The sequence below is a fragment of the Oncorhynchus nerka genome, linkage group LG14 (genome assembly GCF_034236695.1).
Source record: "Oncorhynchus nerka isolate Pitt River linkage group LG14, Oner_Uvic_2.0, whole genome shotgun sequence".
NCBI classification, from domain to species: Eukaryota; Metazoa; Chordata; class Actinopteri; order Salmoniformes; family Salmonidae; genus Oncorhynchus; species Oncorhynchus nerka.
Genome location: NC_088409.1, coordinates 81,221,005 through 81,241,199, shown reverse-complemented (window position 1 = coordinate 81,241,199; position 20,195 = coordinate 81,221,005). Strand labels below are relative to the sequence as shown.

The 20,195-nt window shown below is 36.9% G+C and overlaps 1 protein-coding gene across 2 annotated transcripts in view; it reads left to right on the top strand.

Annotated features, from left to right (window-relative positions):
* The window catches only part of LOC115108932 (ephrin type-A receptor 4), a 121,981-nt gene that overhangs the window by 87,979 nt on the left and 13,807 nt on the right, over nucleotides 1-20,195 (top strand). For both annotated transcript variants that reach the window (XM_065000489.1, XM_065000488.1), the window contains exons 6-11: nucleotides 12,685-12,809; nucleotides 12,987-13,146; nucleotides 14,103-14,214; nucleotides 15,243-15,301; nucleotides 15,726-15,839; nucleotides 16,343-16,528. In XM_065000489.1, coding sequence (XP_064856561.1) covers nucleotides 12,685-12,809; nucleotides 12,987-13,146; nucleotides 14,103-14,214; nucleotides 15,243-15,301; nucleotides 15,726-15,839; nucleotides 16,343-16,528 — 756 coding nt within the window. The remainder of the gene's footprint in view (nucleotides 1-12,684; nucleotides 12,810-12,986; nucleotides 13,147-14,102; nucleotides 14,215-15,242; nucleotides 15,302-15,725; nucleotides 15,840-16,342; nucleotides 16,529-20,195) is intronic.

Below are 20,195 nucleotides of genomic sequence, written 5' to 3'. Positions count from 1 at the left end.
TTATGATAGATGTATTATGATAGATGTGTTATGATATTATGATAGATATGTTATGATAGATGTATAATGATAGATGTGTTATGATAGATGTGTTATGATATTATGATAGATGTGTTATGATAGATGTGTTATGATAGATGTGTTATGATAGATGTGTTATGATAGATGTATTATGATAGATGTGTTATGATATTATGATAGATATGTTATGATAGATGTGTTATGATAGATGTGTTATGATAGATATGTTATGATAAATGTGTTATGATATTATGATAGATATGTCATGATAGATGTGTTATGATAGATGTGTTATGATAGATATGTTATGATAGATGTGTTATGATAGATATGTTATGATAAATGTGTTATGATATTATGATAGATGTGTTATGATAGATGTGTTATGATAGATGTATTATGATAGATATGTTATGATAGATGTGTTATGATATTATGATAGATATGTTATGATAGATGTGTTATGATATATGTATTATGATAGATGTGTTATGATATTATGATAGATGTGTTATGATAGATTTGTTATGATAGATATATTATGATATTATGATAGATGTATTATGATAGATGTGTTATGATATGATGATAGATATGTTATGATAGATGTGTTATGATAGATGTATTATGATATTATGATAGATATGTTATGATAGATGTGTTATGATAGATGTGTTATGATAGATGTATTATGATATTATGATAGATATGTTATGACAGATGTGTTATGATAGATGTATTATGATAGATGTGTTATCATATTATGATAGATGTGTTATGATAGATGTGTTATGATAGATATGTTATGATAGATGTGTTATGATATTATGATAGATATGTTATGATAGATGTGTTATGATATATTTATTATGATAGATGTGTTATGATATTATGATAGATATGTTATGATAGATGTGTTATGATAGATGTGTTATGATAGATGTATTATGATAGATGTGTTATGATAGATGTGTTATGATATTATGATAGATGTATTATGATAGATGTGTTATGATATTATGATAGATATGTTATGATAGATGTATAATGATAGATGTGTTATGATAGATGTGTTATGATAGATGTGTTATGATAGATATGTTATGATAAATGTGTTATGATATTATGATAGATATGTTATGATATTATGATAGATGTGTTATGATATTATGATAGATGCGTTATGATAGATGTATTATGATAGATGTATTATGATAGATATGTTATGATAGATGTGTTATGATATTATGATAGATGTGTTATGATATTATGATAGATGCGTTATGATAGATGTATTATGATAGATGTGTTATGATAGATGTGTTATGATAGATGTGTTATGATAGATGTGTTATGATAGATGTGTTATGATAGATGTATTATGATAGATGTGTTATGATATTATGATAGATATGTTATGATAGATGTGTTATGATAGATGTGTTATGATAGATATGTTATGATAAATGTGTTATGATATTATGATAGATATGTCATGATAGATGTGTTATGATAGATGTGTTATGATAGATGTATTATGATAGATGTGTTATGATAGATGTGTTATGATAGATGTGTTATGATATTATGATAGATATGTTATGATAGATGTGTTATGATATATGTATTATGATAGATGTGTTATGATATTATGATAGATGTGTTATGATAGATGTGTTATGATAGATTTGTTATGATAGATATATTATGATATTATGATAGATGTATTATGATAGATGTGTTATGATATGATGATAGATATGTTATGATAGATGTGTTATGATAGATGTATTATGATATTATGATAGATATGTTATGATAGATGTGTTATGATAGATGTGTTATGATAGATGTATTATGATATTATGATAGATATGTTATGATAGATGTGTTATGATAGATGTATTATGATAGATGTGTTATCATATTATGATAGATGTGTTATGATAGATGTGTTATGATAGATATGTTATGATAGATGTGTTATGATATTATGATAGATATGTTATGATAGATGTGTTATGATATATTTATTATGATAGATGTGTTATGATATTATGATAGATATGTTATGATAGATGTGTTATGATAGATGTGTTATGATAGATGTATTATGATAGATGTGTTATGATAGATGTGTTATGATAGATGTATTATGATAGATGTGTTATGATAGATGTGTTATGATAGATGTATTATGATATTATGATAGATATGTTATGATAGATGTGTTATGATAGATGTGTTATGATAGATGTGTTATGATATTATGATAGATGTGTTATGATAGATGTGTTATGATAGATGTATTATGATAGATGTGTTATGATAGATGTGTTATGATATTATGATAGATGTGTTATGATAGATGTGTTATGATAGATGTATTATGATAGATGTGTTATGATAGATGTATTATGATAGACGTGTTATGATAGATGTATTATGATAGATGTATTATGATAGATGTATTATGATAGATGTGTTATGATAGATGTATTATGATAGATGTGTTATGATAGATGTGTTATGATATTATGATAGATGTGTTATGATAGATGTGTTATGATAGATGTATTATGATAGATGTGTTATGATATTATGATAGATATGTTATGATAGATGTATTATGATAGATGTGTTATGATAGATGTATTATGATAGATGTGTTATGATAGATGTGTTATGATATTATGATAGATGTGTTATGATAGATGTGTTATGATAGATGTATTATGATAGATGTGTTATGATAGATGTGTTATGATAGATGTATTATGATAGATGTGTTATGATATTATGATAGATATGTTATGATAGATGTGTTATGATATTATGATAGATGTTATGATAGATGTATTATGATAGATGTGTTATGATAGATGTGTTATGATAAATATGTTATGATAGATGTGTTATGATAGATATATTATGATATTATGATAGATGTATTATGATAGATGTGTTATGATATTATGATAGATATGTTATGATAGATGTATTATGATAGATGTGTTATGATAGATGTATTATGATAGATGTGTTATGATAGATGTGTTATGATAGATGTGTTATGATATTATGATAGATATATTATGATAGATGTGTTATGATAGATGTGTTATGATAGATGTGTTATGATATTATGATAGATGTGTTATGATAGATGTGTTATGATAGATGTGTTATGATAGATGTGTTATGATATTATGATAGATGTATTATGATAGATGTGTTATGATATTATGATAGATATGTTATGATAGATGTGTTATGATAAATGTGTTATGATAGATGTGTTATGATAGATGTGTTATGATATTATGATAGATGTGTTATGATATTATGATAGATGTATTATGATAGATGTGTTATGATATATGTATTATGATAGATGTGTTATGATATTATGATAGATGTGTTATGATATTATGATAGATGTGTTATGATATTATGATAGGTATGTTATGATAGATATGTTATGATAGATGTATTATGATAGATATGTTATGATAGATGTGTTATGATATATGTATTATGATAGATGTGTTATGATATTATGATAGATGTGTTATGATATTATGATAGATGTGTTATGATATTATGATAGGTATGTTATGATAGATATGTTATGATAGATGTATTATGATAGATATGTTATGATAGATGTATTATGATAGATGTGTTATGATAAATGTGTTATGATAGATGTGTTATGATAGATGTATTATGATAGATGTGTTATGATATTATGATAGATATGTTATGATAGATATGTTATGATAGATGTGTTATGATAGATGTATTATGATAGATGTGTTATGATAGATGTGTTATGATAGATGTGTTATGATATTATGATAGATATGTTATGATAGATGTGTTATGATAGATATGTTATGATATATGTGTTATGATATATGTATTATGATAGATGTGTTATGATATTATGATAGATGTGTTATGATATTATGATAGATGTGTTATGATATTATGATAGATGTGTTATGATATTATGATAGATGTGTTATGACAGATATGTTATGATAGATGTGTTATGACAGATATGTTATGATAGATGTGTTATGATATTATGATAGATATGTTATGATAGATGTGTTATGATAGATGTGTTATGATAGATGTATTATGATAGATGTGTTATGATATTATGATATATATGTTATGATAGATGTATTATGATAGATGTGTTATGATAGATGTATTATGATAGATGTGTTATGATAGATGTGTTATGATATTATGATATATATGTTATGATAGATGTATTATGATAGATGTATTATGATAGATGTATTATGATAGATGTGTTATGATAGATGTATTATGATAGATGTGTTATGATAGATGTGTTATAATAGATGTGTTATAATAGATGTGTTATGATAGATGTGTTATGATAGATGTGTTATAATAGATGTGTTATAATAGATGTATTATGATAGATGTGTTATGATAGATGTATTATGATATTATGATAGATGTGTTATGATAGATGTGTTATGATAGATGTGTTATGATAGATGTGTTATGATATTATGATAGATGTGTTATGATAGATGTATTATGATATTATGATAGATGTGTTATGATAGATGTATTATGATAGATGTGTTATGATATTATGATAGATATGTTATGATAGATGTATTATGATAGATGTGTTATGATAGATGTATTATGATAGATGTGTTATGATAGATGTGTTATGATAGATGTGTTATGATAGATGTGTTATGATAGATGTATTATGATATTATGATAGATGTGTTATGATAGATGTATTATGATAGATGTGTTATGATAGATGTATTATGATAGATGTGTTATGATAGATGTGTTATGATAGATGTGTTATGATAGATGTGTTATGATAGATGTGTTATGATAGATGTGTTATGATAGATGTATTATGATAGATGTGTTATGATAGATGTGTTATGATAGATGTGTTATGATAGATGTGTTATGATAGATGTGTTATGATAGATGTGTTATGATAGATGTGTTATGATAGATGTGTTATGATAGATGTGTTATGATAGATGTGTTATGATAGATGTGTTATGATAGATGTGTTATGATAGATGTGTTATGATATTATGATAGATGTGTTATGATAGATGTATTATGATAGATGTGTTATGATAGATGTATTATGATAGATGTGTTATGATAGATGTGTTATGATAGATGTGTTATGATAGATGTGTTATGATAGATGTGTTATGATAGATGTGTTATGATAGATGTGTTATGATAGATGTGTTATGATATTATGATAGATGTATTATGATAGATGTATTATGATAGATGTGTTATGATAGATGTATTATGATAGATGTGTTATGATATTATGATAGATGTGTTATGATAGATGTATTATGATATTATGATAGATGTGTTATGATAGATGTGTTATGATATTATGATAGATATGTTATGATAGATGTATTATGATAGATGTGTTATGATAGATGTGTTATGATAGATTTATTATGATAGATGTATTATGATAGATGTGTTATGATATTATGATATATATGTTATGATAGATGTGTTATGATAGATGTGTTATGATAGATATGTTATGATAGATGTGTTATGATATTATGATAGATATGTTATGATAGATGTGTTATGATATATGTATTATGATAGATGTGTTATGATATTATGATAGATGTGTTATGATATTATGATAGGTATGTTATGATAGATATGTTATGATAGATGTATTATGATAGATATGTTATGATAGATGTATTATGATAGATATGTTATGATAGATATGTTATGATAGATGTATTATGATAGATGTGTTATGATAGATGTATTATGATAGATGTATTATGATAGATGTATTATGATAGATGCGTTATGATAGATGTATTATGATAGATCTGTTATGATAGATGTGTTATGATAAATGTGTTATGATATTATGATAGATATGTTATGATAGATATGTTATGATAGATGTGTTATGATAGATGTATTATGATAGATGTGTTATGATAGATGTGTTATGATAGATGTATTATGATAGATGTGTTATGATATTATGATAGATGTGTTATGATATTATGATAGATGTGTTATGATATTATGATAGATGTATTATGATAGATGTGTTATGATATTATGATAGATGTGTTATGATAGATGTGTTATGATAGATGTGTTATGATAGATGTGTTATGATAGATGTATTATGATAGATGTGTTATGATATTATGATAGATATGTTATGATATATGTGTTATGATATATGTATTATGATAGATGTGTTATGATAGATATGTTATGATATATGTATTGATAGATGTATTATGATAGATATGTTATGATATATGTGTTATGATATATGTATTATGATAGATGTGTTATGATATTATGATAGATGTGTTATGATATTATGATAGATATGTTATGATATATGTGTTATGATATATGTATTATGATAGATGTGTTATGATATATGTGTTATGATGATAGATGTGTTGTATTATGATGTGTTATGATATTATGATAGATGTGTTATGATATTATGATAGATGTGTTATGATATTATGATAGATGTGTTATGATATTATGATAGATGTGTTATGATATTATGATAGATGTGTTATGACAGATATGTTATTATAGATGTGTTATGATATTATGATAGATATGTTATGATAGATGTGTTATGATAGATGTGTTATGATAGATGTATTATGATAGATGTGTTATAATAGATGTGTTATAATAGATGTATTATGATAGATGTGTTATGATAGATGTATTATGATATTATGATAGATGTGTTATGATAGATGTGTTATGATAGATGTGTTATGATAGATGTGTTATGATATTATGATAGATGTGTTATGATAGATGTATTATGATATTATGATAGATGTGTTATGATAGATGTATTATGATAGATGTGTTATGATAGATGTATTATGATAGATGTGTTATGATAGATGTATTATGATATTATGATAGATGTGTTATGATAGATGTGTTATGATAGATGTGTTATGATATTATGATAGATATGTTATGATAGATGTATTATGATAGATGTGTTATGATAGATGTGTTATGATAGATGTATTATGATATTATGATAGATGTGTTATGATAGATGTGTTATGATAGATGTGTTATGATATTATGATAGATATGTTATGATAGATGTGTTATGATAGATGTATTATGATAGATGTGTTATGATAGATGTGTTATGATAGATGTGTTATGATAGATGTGTTATGATAGATGTGTTATGATAGATGTGTTATGATAGATGTATTATGATAGATGTGTTATGATAGATGTGTTATGATAGATGTGTTATGATAGATGTGTTATGATACATTTGTTATGATAATGTGTTATGATAAATGTGTTATGATAAATGTGTTATGATAGATGTATAATGATAGATGTATTATGATAGATGTGTTATGATAGATGTATTATGATATTATGATATATGTGTTATGATACATTTGTTATGATAATGTGTTATGATAGATGTGTTATGGTATTAGGATAGATGTGTTATGATAGATGTGTTATGATAGATGCGTTATGATAGATGTATTATGATAGATGTATTATGATAGATATGTTATGATAGATAGATGTGTTATGATAGATGTATTATGATAGATGCGTTATGATAGATGTATTATGATAGATGTATTATGATAGATGTGTTATGATAGATGTATTATGATAGATATGTTATGATAGATAGATGTGTTATGATAGATGTATTATGATAGATGCGTTATGATAGATGTATTATGATAGATGCGTTATGATAGATGTATTATGATAGATGTATTATGATAGATGTGTTATGATAGATGTATTATGATAGATATGTTATGATAGATGTGTTATGATAGATGTGTTATGATAGATGTATTATGATAGATGTGTTATGATAGATGTATTATTATAGATGTGTTATGATAGATGTGTTATGATAGATGTGTTATGATAGATGTATTATGATAGATGTGTTATGATAGATGTATTATGATAGATATGTTATGATAGATAGATGTGTTATGATAAATGTGTTATGATAGATGTGTTATGATAATGTGTTATGATAGATGTGTTATGATAGATCTGTTTTGATAATGTGTTATGATCGATCTTTTATGATAATGTGTTATGATAGATCTGTTATGATATTATGCTAGATGTGTTATGGTATTAGGATAGATGTGTTATAATAGATGTATTATGATAATGTGTTAGGATAGATGTGTTATAATAGATGTATTATGGTTATGGTATTAGGATAGATGTGTTATGATAGATGTGTTATGATAATGTGTTATGATAGATCTGTTATGATATTCTCTGTGAAAATCCACTTGGGCCATTGCCCTTGATCAAGGCTGAGGTTTCTGTAGGAAGATTGCAGAGGGAAGGAGAGATTCCTACTTTCACCATGAACAATCCCCCTGGTAAATCTCATGCGCTGTAATCCCTTCACCTCTCTGGGTGAAGAAAGGGGTGTGTGTGGGGTTGAGGGGTGGCGGTCAGGGTTTTGGGAGGATGTCCAGCTTTGTGCTGACCCCAGGCGGTAAATTAATGTTTTTAAAGTTTTTGAGATCCAGAATCTTTGGTCTACATCTTGTGTGTGTGTTTGGCAGGGTGTGTGTATTTGTGTGTGTATGTCTCAATGTGAGTGAGTTAGTGCATGCCATGCAAGTGTTTGTCATTGTGTGTGTGTGTTTCCATCCCTATACTGAATCGGACATGCATGTGAAAACAGGGACGTGGGTGGCAAACCTTTTATTGGGGATCTCGTGTGGGGAAATGTTTTCTCGACTCCCTGAAAAACGTCTCCCCACAGTTTTTTCCTCTGTGGCAGCAAATCAAGTGATTCCAATCTGGTAACCAGACTCCAATACAGCGACCACATGTTCTCTACAGCCTTTGTTTCTTTAATGGCAAATCATAATCCACCACATATTCTCCCAACAACACGGTCTGACCACAGCTGGTCCAGTTACCGGAATACCTCAGAACGAACATGCTCACAAAGATTAACTCATTCTCTTTCTCGCTCTCTGTTTGACAAACTAACTCACTCAAGAGTGTAACTTACTCACAGAGTCAAACTCTTTCTCACTGTGACATACAGACTCAGAAAGTAGCTCAAAAAGTAGCTAGCTCAACAAATGTACCCACAAAGACATTTCCATCCATCCAGGGAGCAAACGTTCAACTAATCTCAGTTTGTCTGTGTTGCTCGTTCCCAACTAATGTGTCTCTGCTAGCTAATATATGCATGGGCTGCTGTGTGACATTGAGTTTCTCCACTGTTTGTGAGAGATAATGTTAGTATGTGTGTTTACATCTGTCTGTTGGTATAATGACTTTGTGTGTGTGTGTGTGTGTACCCGCCCACGTGCATGCATGCTTGGGTGTGTGTGAGTGTTGCGGCGGGCGAGCTGTGAAAGAGTTTTTGGAGCACATTATTGAGAAATGAGATCTGAATATTCATTGCTGTTCCACTTAGTATTCCAGGAGCGTTTTAGCCCACGCTTTCAGGAGGCGGTAAGACATTACAGATCTGCCCCACATTCAGGTCTGTCTACAGAGGTGCCGGTCAGGCAGCTAGTTTACACTGTTATTCTCCAATCTAGCCCTGTTGTTACATCTCTAATCTCCTGCTTCGCCTGTCTTAGCTTGATCCTGGCCGTGTGTTTGGCGTGTGATAGAGTCTCAACGTATGTGAGTGTAGGCTTACATGTGTCTTATGTGTGTGGGTTTTTGTGTGTGTGCTCGCGTGCATGAATGTGTGTGTGTTTTATCTCCTCTTAAACTTGTCCCTGATTGATAGTACAGGGTGTGTCCATCCATTGTAACCCCCACCTCGTCTATACGGAGCCTCAGAAGGAACCACTCACAGAATCACTCATCTTTAACTTCACATTAGGCCTGGAAAAAGCAACAAGAGGTCCAGAACATGATTATATCTCCATATCTGTCATCGTTGGAGAAAAGATGGATGTGTGGATTACCTAAGGGGAATGGGCCGGCTGACCCTTTGGGTTTCTTCCTGGTCGGGAGCGTCCCTGGTCACCCCCGGGGGGCCCTTCAAAGTGGGTCTGGCTGCCAGGCGCCCTCCAGTAAGATTGATCTGAGGGTTGCAAATGGGCACAGTTCTAATTGTTTAACAGAGACGCAACACTTTAGCCTGACCGACAGGATGACACAACCCAGGGAAATCTATTTACCGCCACTCACCCCGAGAGCTGTCTGTACACCCCCTTCCACGTCCCAGACCCATCGCCCCCCTCCAATCCCCACCGCCCCCACCACTGAAACCAAACCCATCGGTGGTGCTTGGATTCCAGGCCTGGTTGAACTCAATCCCTCTCTAAAAGCCTGGTTGTGTTAGCGTTAGCGTGAACACTAGCCTCCCGGGACTGTAACCCCTGGACTGGTCAGGGGCAATAGAATGTATATAACATCACAGATAATTCAATCATAATCGAGGATGGGGGTTGCCTCATTAATCACAGCAGTGTAATTGTTTAAAAGGCAGCAGCAGGTAGAATGTGTAGGATAGCAAGGTTACAGTAGCCAGAGTCACGGGTCAGAGATTCACTTAGCCTCTACAGTAGACCTACTCTAGCTAACTTTACTGTAAATGGCAGAATGTAGGCTACCGAAACATCGGCAACAACGTTTTTCCTGCGTTTGTGCTTTAGCTTAGTGATGTAAAGATAATATAAGTTAGCCTATGGTGGAGATTCAGACTAGTCTGTATGACTGGGTCCGTGTGTGACTGGGTCCGTGTGTGACTGAGTCCGTGTGTGACTGGGTCCGTGTGTGACTGGGTCCGTGTGTGACTGGGTCCGTGTGTGACTGGGTCCGTGTGTGACTGAGTCCGTGTGTGACTGGGTCCGTGTGTGACTGGGTCCGTGTGTGACTGGGTCCGTGTGTGACTGGGTCCGTGTGTGACTGGGTCCGTGTGTGACTGGGTCTGTGTGTGTAGTGTATATGAGGGAAGGGTTATTGGGTATGGAAGCTTTACCAGGGATTTAATTGGAGGCCATTGAGGAGGTGAGAGGCAGGAAGGGTCTGGAAGGATGTGTGTTTCTCCCTGCAGGGTTCTACAATGCCAACATGTTACTTGCATAAACATTTTTCTCTGTGACCTGAAAGTTTTATTTAGGAGCACCAGTGCGCCTAGAAAAAGGAAGGATTCTAGCTTTAATAGCTCACATTTCTTCCTTGTGCTCCTAAATGTCTTTGTGTGCACCTACATTTTTCAACTTGTGTGTGTGTACTCTCCCTACCTGCTACCTGACTGTGTGTGTGTGTACTCTCCCTACCTGAATGTGTGTGTGTGTACTCTCCCTACCTGTCTCTTTGTGTGTGTGTGTGTGTGTGTGTGTGTGTGTGTGTGTGTGTGTGTGTGTGTGTGTGTGTGTGTGTGTGTGTGTGTGTGTGTGTGTGTGTGTGTGTGTGTGTGTGTGTGTGTGTACTCTCCCTACCTGTCTCTCTCTGTGTGTGGGTGTGTGTACTCTGCCTACCAGTCTGTTTATCTGTGTGATCCTCTGTCTATAATTGTATTTCTCTGTCCTTGAGTGTGTGCTGGTGTTTTTGTAGCCTCTGCATTTGTCAGTCCTTTTCTATCAGTAAGTGGATGTTTTTTTATACAGACAAAGATATCCAAATGGAGGATGTGTCTTTGTAGTGTCGTCTGTGCCTGACTCTGACCCAATGTGTGTTGTCAGTCTCTGAAAAAGAGGTTTGATTTTTGGAGCGAGTGGGGAGGGAGTGTGTGTGAGCTGTTATCTGTGTTTTAACCTTCACATGTTGAAGTGGTTACACAGACAAAGAGCAGCTGGTTGAAATACTGTCTCATCATGTGCTGCTGTAGAATGGCCTTTAGATAATGATCTCTGTCTACGTTTAATAAAAACTATTGATTGGCTCCGTTGAAGACGGGCGGCAGGTGGCCTGGTGGTTAGAGCGTTGGACTAGTAACCAGCAGGTGGCCTAGTGGTTAGAGCGTTGGACTAGTAACCGAAAGGTTGCAAGATTGAATCCCTGAGCTGACAAGGTAAAAATCTGTTGTTTCCCCTGAACAAGGCAGTTAACCCACCGTTCCTAGGCCGTCATTGTAAATAAGCATTTGTTCTAAACTGACTTGCCGAGTTGAATAAAGGTAAATTAAACAGGGCAACAGCAGGGGAGATGTCACAGCAATGTAGTGGTTTCACAGGGTGACTGAAGAATTGGTGGGACAGGAAGTGAGATAGCTTAGCTTGGAGCATCTGCTATGTGGAGAAGCCATTGGGATGGGTTGTTTTGATGTTTTCAAACCGCCTGGCTAGCAGTAGCTCCTTGGACCATTGGACTCCTTAGCTGTAACGCTGTAGCCGTAGTCATTTATCCGTACAGTGCCTAAGCTCTTGGACTGGGATCCAAGCTGACAGACAGACAGAGTTGATTGCCTCATGGCCTGGTCTGGTGCTTGACTTTCTCAGAAAGAGCAATAGGAAAGAAGCAGATATAGTGGCTCAGATGGTCAAAACAACAAGACAGGAAAGGTCAATGCTAAAATCTCTCTTTTTTTTCTATTCTTTTTCTCCCTAGCCCCGTCTCCCGTCAACTCGATCCAGGCCAAGGACATCACCAGACACACCATCTCTCTGGCCTGGCAGCAGCCGGAGAAAGCCAACGGGGTCATCCTGGAGTACGAGGTCAAATACTACGAGAAGGTGAGGTGGGAAAGGCAGTTCTCTGGGAAATGCAGCTTTTTGCCCCATGCTTCAAAATAACATTGAACATGACAGGTTGAGAATCGTCCATTTTTATTAAGAGTGAAAAGGTGAAGCTGAAGTAAGAACCTGTGACATGCCAGGAAAACCACCCAAACTATTTTCTCTGTCCTTCAGGACCAGAATGAGAGGAGTTATCGCATCATCAAGACGTCATCTAGGAACACTGACATCAAAGGCCTGACCCCTCTGACTTCCTACGTGTTCCACGTGCGCGCTCGCACCGCCGCCGGCTATGGAGAGTTCAGCGCTCCCTTCCAGTTCATCACCAACTCTGGTGAGTGGAGCACTGACTAGACAGCATCGAACAAATCACTGTGATGATGTCACAGTGACACAGAGGAAGTGACACTCGCTACCCACTTACATCTTTCTCACAGCCTCTAAGAGGTCGGAACATGAATGAGATAGACATAGTGTGGGCAGGATGACTCTGTTCTGTCTTATAGTGAAACATTGGGATCCCTCTAAGAAGAGGTGTCTGTATGGTGACATAGAGATAGACATAGTGTGGGCAGGATGACTCTGTTCTGTCTTATAGTGAAACATTGGGATCCCTCTAAGAAGAGGTGTCTGTATGGTGACATAGAGATAGACATAGTGTGGGCAGGATGACTCTGTTCTGTCCTGTAGTGAAACATTGGGATCCCTCTAAGAAGAGGTGTCTGTATGGTGACATAGAGATAGACATATTGTGGGCAGGATGACTCTGTTCTGTCCTGTAGTGAAACATTGGGATCCCTCTAAGAAGAGGTGTCTGTGGTGACATAGAGATAGACATAGTGTGGGCAGGATGACTCTGTTCTGTCCTGTAGTGAAACACTGGGATCCCTCTAAGAAGAGGTGTCTGTGGTGACATATAGATTAACATAGAGGCCCATGGCAATAACACGCTGAAGCACACAGCTCTTTGCTCAGTGGAATGGTACTGCATTGTGCCTCAGTGGAGGATACGGAACAGGTACAAATACTCTGGGCCACACACAGAGGGAGAGAGGAAGGGAGAGGGGAACATGTACTGTAGGGTTTACGTCTCTGGACCCTATCAGACTGAATGATATTGACTTTACTCTGTCTCTGTCCACCCAGTCTTTCTCTACCTCTCCTTTTTCTCTCTCTTTCTCACTGCATTTTGTATTCCTCTCAATTTTCACTCCCTTGTCTTCTCCTCTTCTTTCCCCTCCCTCCCTCCCTCCCTCCCTCCCTCCCTCCCTCCCTCCCTCCCATATTCAGTTCCAGCTCCTATCATCGGAGATGGGACTAACTCCACAGTGTTGCTGGTATCTGTGGTGGGCAGTGTTGTTCTCCTCCTCATCCTCATCAGTGCCTTCGTCATCAGCAGGAGGTGAGACTCTCATCCCCCCACCTCTCTCTCTCCCTTTCTCACTCTCTCCCTCTCTGTTTTCTTTCTTTCCATCTTGCCGTCGTGATGGGAATGTCTTGCTTGGCAGCTGCATAGTCAGGCTGGAAAAAGTGTCTGTCACACGTTGGCGATAAGTGCACGCACACACACACACAAACACACACTCACAGCCCCATGATTGACGGTGTGACAGCTGAAGAGATGTAATCAGCGACCCTCGCTCCTCTTCTCCCACTCCATCTCCTCTTTCCTCTCTCCCCCTCTCCTCCCTCCATCTCTATCCCTCTATATCTCGCTGTGGCTATAATATAATAGAGAGCGAGGGAAAGAGGGAGAGAAGGAGAGGGAGTGGGGGAGAGGAAGAGAGGTAGAGGGGGAGATACTGACGGACGGAGACAGACAGTGAGACAGACAGAGAGACAGACACAGACAGACAGACAGACACAGAGAGAGCAGGTGGATTTGTGGGGACCTAATCAGAGAGTGGTAACCAGCGAGCAGTAGAGCAGGACAAGCAGTGACACACAGATGGGATTACATGCAGATGGGGTCTCTTTCTTCACGCTTTAACCACGCTCTGTCTTTTACTGGCCTGTGTGTGTGTGTGCACTCCTGTGTGATTGCGCACTTCTATATGTATGAGAGTGTGTGGGCGATGGAGAGGGGGATGTTTGTGTGTGTGTGCGTGCGTGCATGTGTGTGTGATTGCGGCTCTCCCAGCCAAGCAGGTGGCCATCTTTGATTCATATTCATTGACGGTAACTGTCTGTCATTGGGTCTTGACCATCCTGTGGGGGAGGAGTGGGTGGGCAGTGCTCAGCGTGGCTCACAGAGCTGTTTAACAGTCATTAAAATGACAGAGAGGCACATTGTCATGTTTTAAAGTCATTAGTGCAACATTGTCCTGCACATCTGGTGGTCTTAAACAGCCAGTGAATAATAACATCATGGACTAGCTCTGTGCTGCTGAACCTAGCTAACCACGTCGGCCATGTTGTTTTTCTCCCCAGAAGGAGTAAGTACAGTAAGGCCAAGCAGGATGCTGATGAAGAGAAACACCTACACCAAGGTAGACCACTCACTTTACTCATCCTACGCTAATATCAACGTTCACTGATGAGCAGCACCATTCATTATTTAATCGTTGCCAGAAGAGCCGCTGAAAAAAGTATTACATTGGTTAATAGAGTAATAAAAAAGTATGTTTGTAAAAAAGTGTGAATTAAATGTATATTCCGAAAGTAATGTCATATTTCTAACAGTGTTTTCCAGTGAGAACCTATTGAGAAGATACATTGATATCATTTTTTAAAAGAGTTATTACACCAATCTAACAGAGACATTGGCTGTTTTAATGTAGAAGTTGAGGAATTAAAGGATCAAGGAGAAGAGAGGATGGCAGTATAGCCCACATCATGGGGAAAATGAGGAACAGATGGAGCTCTGCTGGTCAGAATGCATTCAACGTCCCTTTCCCTCCTCCTTTCTCTCAGGAGTGAGGATATACATAGACCCCTTCACCTACGAGGACCCCAACCAGGCTGTCCGAGAGTTTGCCAAGGAGATCGACGTTTCCTGTATCAAGATTGAGAAAGTCATTGGCATCGGTACGGACTAGACTTATTATTGGCTATACGTTTACTATGTCAACATGACCGTTCTGTCAGACTGGTAATATTTGGCCAGACTCATTGGGTCAATAGAGAAAACAATGACTTGGGAGGGAAAATGTAATGTTCCTGTTTTCCAGTGCAAAAAGTTAGCTGGTGACCAATAATAGAAAATAATCAATAGCCATTTCCTCTCTCTTGCTCTCTTTCTGCTCAACTGAGAAGGAGGGATTGGGGATCAGAGGGGGTCAATCAATGATTCAAGTACAGCCCCCTTTCCCACCACCACCTGTTCCCTTCTCTCCCTCCACTAAAAATAAGTGTGTGGTACCTGTTATTAGGTCTTTCTTCACCATGTTGAAAATGTGAAAATGTATGGGTATGTATTTTTTCTGTGAGTTTGATAAGGTGTGTGTGCGTTTTATAGTAAGGTGTGTGTGTGTTTTATAATAAGGTGTGTGTGTGTTTTATAATAAGGATTGTGTATGTGTGTCTTCCAGGTGAGTTTGGGGAGGTGTGCAGTGGTCGTCTGAAGATGCCAGGAAAGAGGGAGATCTGTGTCGCCATTAAAACCCTGAAGGCGGGATACACAGACAAGCAGAGGCGGGACTTCCTGTCTGAGGCCAGCATCATGGGCCAATTTGACCATCCGAACATCATTCACCTGGAGGGAGTGGTCACCAAGTGTAAGTAGGCTCCTGATTGGAGAGTATTTAGCTAAATTACAATAATTTCAAATGATTTAAAATGCACAATTTAAATAAATGCAAGTAAATGTAAATACATGAGTAAATCAAAGTATTGTAGAGCTTATAATATAGAGAACCAATCATATACTCTATATTTCACCTATGGAAAATATAAACTATGAGGTGATTAAATAATCCTGAACGGGACAAGCTCAGATAAAGACTTAAATCATTACACACCGCGTCTGTGGTTGTGGGTGAGTTTGGAGATAGCAAGGGAGGGGGGGGGGGTCATTCACATCCAAGCCTGGTTACCCAGAGGGCCTTGGATAGGGGCGAGGAGTGGTGTGGGTCCGGACACAGAGCCCATCCTGGGAATCCCCAGGTGGTTGGAGTCCAGATGGAACAGGTCTGGTCCAGGTCGGCTACAGGGTTAATGTGTCCTGCGCTGTAGCTAGCTCATTAATCATAGTGTCAGCTGTAAATGTGTTTGGGGTTAGAGAGTGATATCCTATCTGCAGGACAGACCCTGTACTGCCACCATACCAGACGCTGTTGTTTAGAGTGTGTGTTGGGGGAGGGGGGTGTACGTTTGGGAAACTAGTTGTGTGTTCAACTCGTAGTGCATTGTGTGCATGTGTGTTTGAGCGTGAGAGTTTGTATTGATGACATACTGGTTTAGCGTTTTATTTATTGCCTTTTACTATGAATGTGTGTCTGTTCACCTTTGATTAGGTACATGTGTGTGTGAGTGTTACCTCAGAGTCCCAGTTATCTTGGCTGTTGGCTGGTTAGATGGACATACTGCCACATCTGTCCTCCTCTCTAGGAGATAAGACCAATCCCAGTCAGCCATTCAGTCTGCACAGCCACAGCCTGCCATGAAACAACCATACTCACTACAGGCCTGATCACTTATCACACATCAGACCTCTCAACGGAGACAGAATTTCATTGAATTGAGAAGAGGGGGGGGGGGGGGGGGAGAAAGGCAGGGATAGGGAGGAAAGAAGGGAATCAGAGATAAATGAAGGATAGAAATAGGAGATGAGCAGAAGAGAGAGGATGAGATATAGAGGAGGATAACACATGTGAGAGGGTGTAAGATTAGGAGAGAGGAGAGTGCAGGAGAGGGGTTAGAACCATAGCTGTGGGAAGTAGGGTTGCTGAGGGTGTTGCAGCACCCCCTGATAAATCACCCCCAAAAAATCATTACTAAAATCATTACTAGCTCTTTACAACTCCTGTATGAGCAGAGTGACGCAAAATATGCATCAGCAGACACAAAAAATTCACACCCTCAACCCTAAACATCTTGTCGTGACCATGGGTAGAACGATTGAGAAAGCATAGGGGAGGCTGAAAGACAAACAGACACAGAGAAGATGAAGAGAACGGGTAAATGAGATACCAGACTGGAAACAGAAACAGACTTAAAAAGAGAGAAAGTTTAAGCGAGGAGGACTGCATCCAATATCCATCTCCTTCCCTCTCCCCTTCCTCCCGTCTTTGTCATGACAAAAAGCTTGACGCCGTTTCTCAGCAATTAGTCCTTCACACTTGAGTGTGTCGGTGGAATCTATTAAGAATCAATTTTTTGAATTCCCTCCCTATTCCGATCTAGTTAAAAGGGACTTCCATCTCGCCTCAGTACGGCAGCACTGCCTGTCCAAGAGGCCAATTAAGTCTAGTTAATTATTGATGAAGTCTAAATATGCACTAAATACATAAATAGGCTAACATCAGAGACTCAGAGCTGAGGCAGTATAGCCTGTCATCTTGGCCATTTATTTATTTTTTCTCAGCGCCACTCTGAAATCATTCAAAACTGTCCATCGTGAGTTGTTAACACTTTCCTCCTTCCCAGCTTTCCTTTAGGAAGTGACGCATTTAAATTCCCACATTTACATAATGTAAGCGATGCTAAATAAGAAAGAACCCTTTTATAAAAAAAGAAGGAAAGAAAGAATGCTCCAGTGAGTGTTAGTGGCTGGCCTCTGTGTGTTCTCCCACCAGCCTCAGCTCTCTATAATAACGTTCTCCTAACGTTACCTCGTTGTTATCCAAACATTCTCTTATACGTTGTCCTCTACCATCCCTAGACATTTTTTTGGACAGGTGATAATGGGCTTATTGGCGGGGCCCCTGCCCAGAGTTCATTACCAAAGGCAGCAGGACGTATTCAGTAAACAAGACATTAGCATGCAAATAGGCTGGGAGGAAGAGGGCAGGGCTGAGAAGGGGCGAGCTGAGGGTCGTAGGTCAGACGCTTCTCGGACTTGTTTGGCGAGTTGTCAATCAGTGGCAGCCTGGGGGCAGCAGGGGACAACAAAACAGAGCAAAGATGGTTGACAAAGGGGCTCCCCTCTCAAGTTGAACTCCACATCCTCTTTGGGGTGCTGCTGAAGTCCTGTACGTCATGGAGCGCCAATCACACGTCGCACAGAGCCGTGGCTGACAGCCTCTTGACAATCGGACCAGTCCAACGCAGAGTTGGAGAACTTCAGCTTTAGACCCCTCACACCCCTGAGTCAATTATTTGTAGAATCACCTTTGGCAGAGATTACAGCTGTGAGTGTTTCTGGGTAAGTCGCTAAAAGTTTTCCACACCTGGATTGTGCAACATTTGCCCATTATTCTTTTCTAAATTCTTCAAACTCTGTCATATTGATTGTTGATCATTGCTGCACAACCATTTTCAGGTCTTACCATAGATTTTCAAGCAGATTTAAGTCAACACTGTAACTCAACCACTCAGGAACATTCACTGTTTTCTTGGTAAGCAACTCCAGTGTAGATTTGGCCTTGTGTTTTAGGCTATTGTCCTGCTGAAAGGTGAATTCATCTCCTAGTGTCGGCTGGAAATCAGACTGATTCAGGTTTCCTCTAAGGTTTTGCCTGTGCTTAGATCCATTCCGTTTCTTTTTTAATCCTTAAAACCTCTCCAGTCCTCAACAATTACATGTATAACCATAACATGATGCAGCCACCACTATGCTTGAAAATATGGAGAGTGGTACTCAGTAATGTGTTGTATTGGATTTGCCCCAAACATGTTCTAGTCAGGACAAAAATGTAAATGCTTTGCCACAGTTTTTTCAGTGTTACTATAGTGCCTTGTTGCAGTGTTACTTTAGTGCCTTGTTGCAGTATTACTTTAGTGCCTTGTTGCAGTATTACTTTAGTGCCTTGTTGCAGTGTTACTATAGTGCCTTGTTGCAGTGTTACTATAGTGCCTTGTTGCAGTATTACTTTAGTGCCTTGTTGCAGTATTACTTTAGTGCCTTGTTGCAGTGTTACTATAGTGCCTTGTTGCAGTGTTACTATAGTGCCTTGTTGCAGTGTTACTATAGTGCCTAGTTACAGTGTTACTATAGTGCCTAGTTGCAGTGTTACTTTAGTGCCTTGTTGCAGTGTTACTTTAGTGCCTTGTTGCAGTATTACTTTAGTGCCTTGTTGCAGTGTTACTATAGTGCCTTGTTGCAGTGTTACTTTAGTACCTTGTTGCAGTGTTACTTTAGTGCCTTGTTGCAGTATTACTTTAGTGCCTTGTTGCAGTGTTACTATAGTGCCTTGTTGCAGTGTTACTTTAGTGCCTTGTTGCAGTGTTACTTTAGTGCCTTGTTGCAGTATTACTTTAGTGCCTTGTTGCAGTGTTACTATA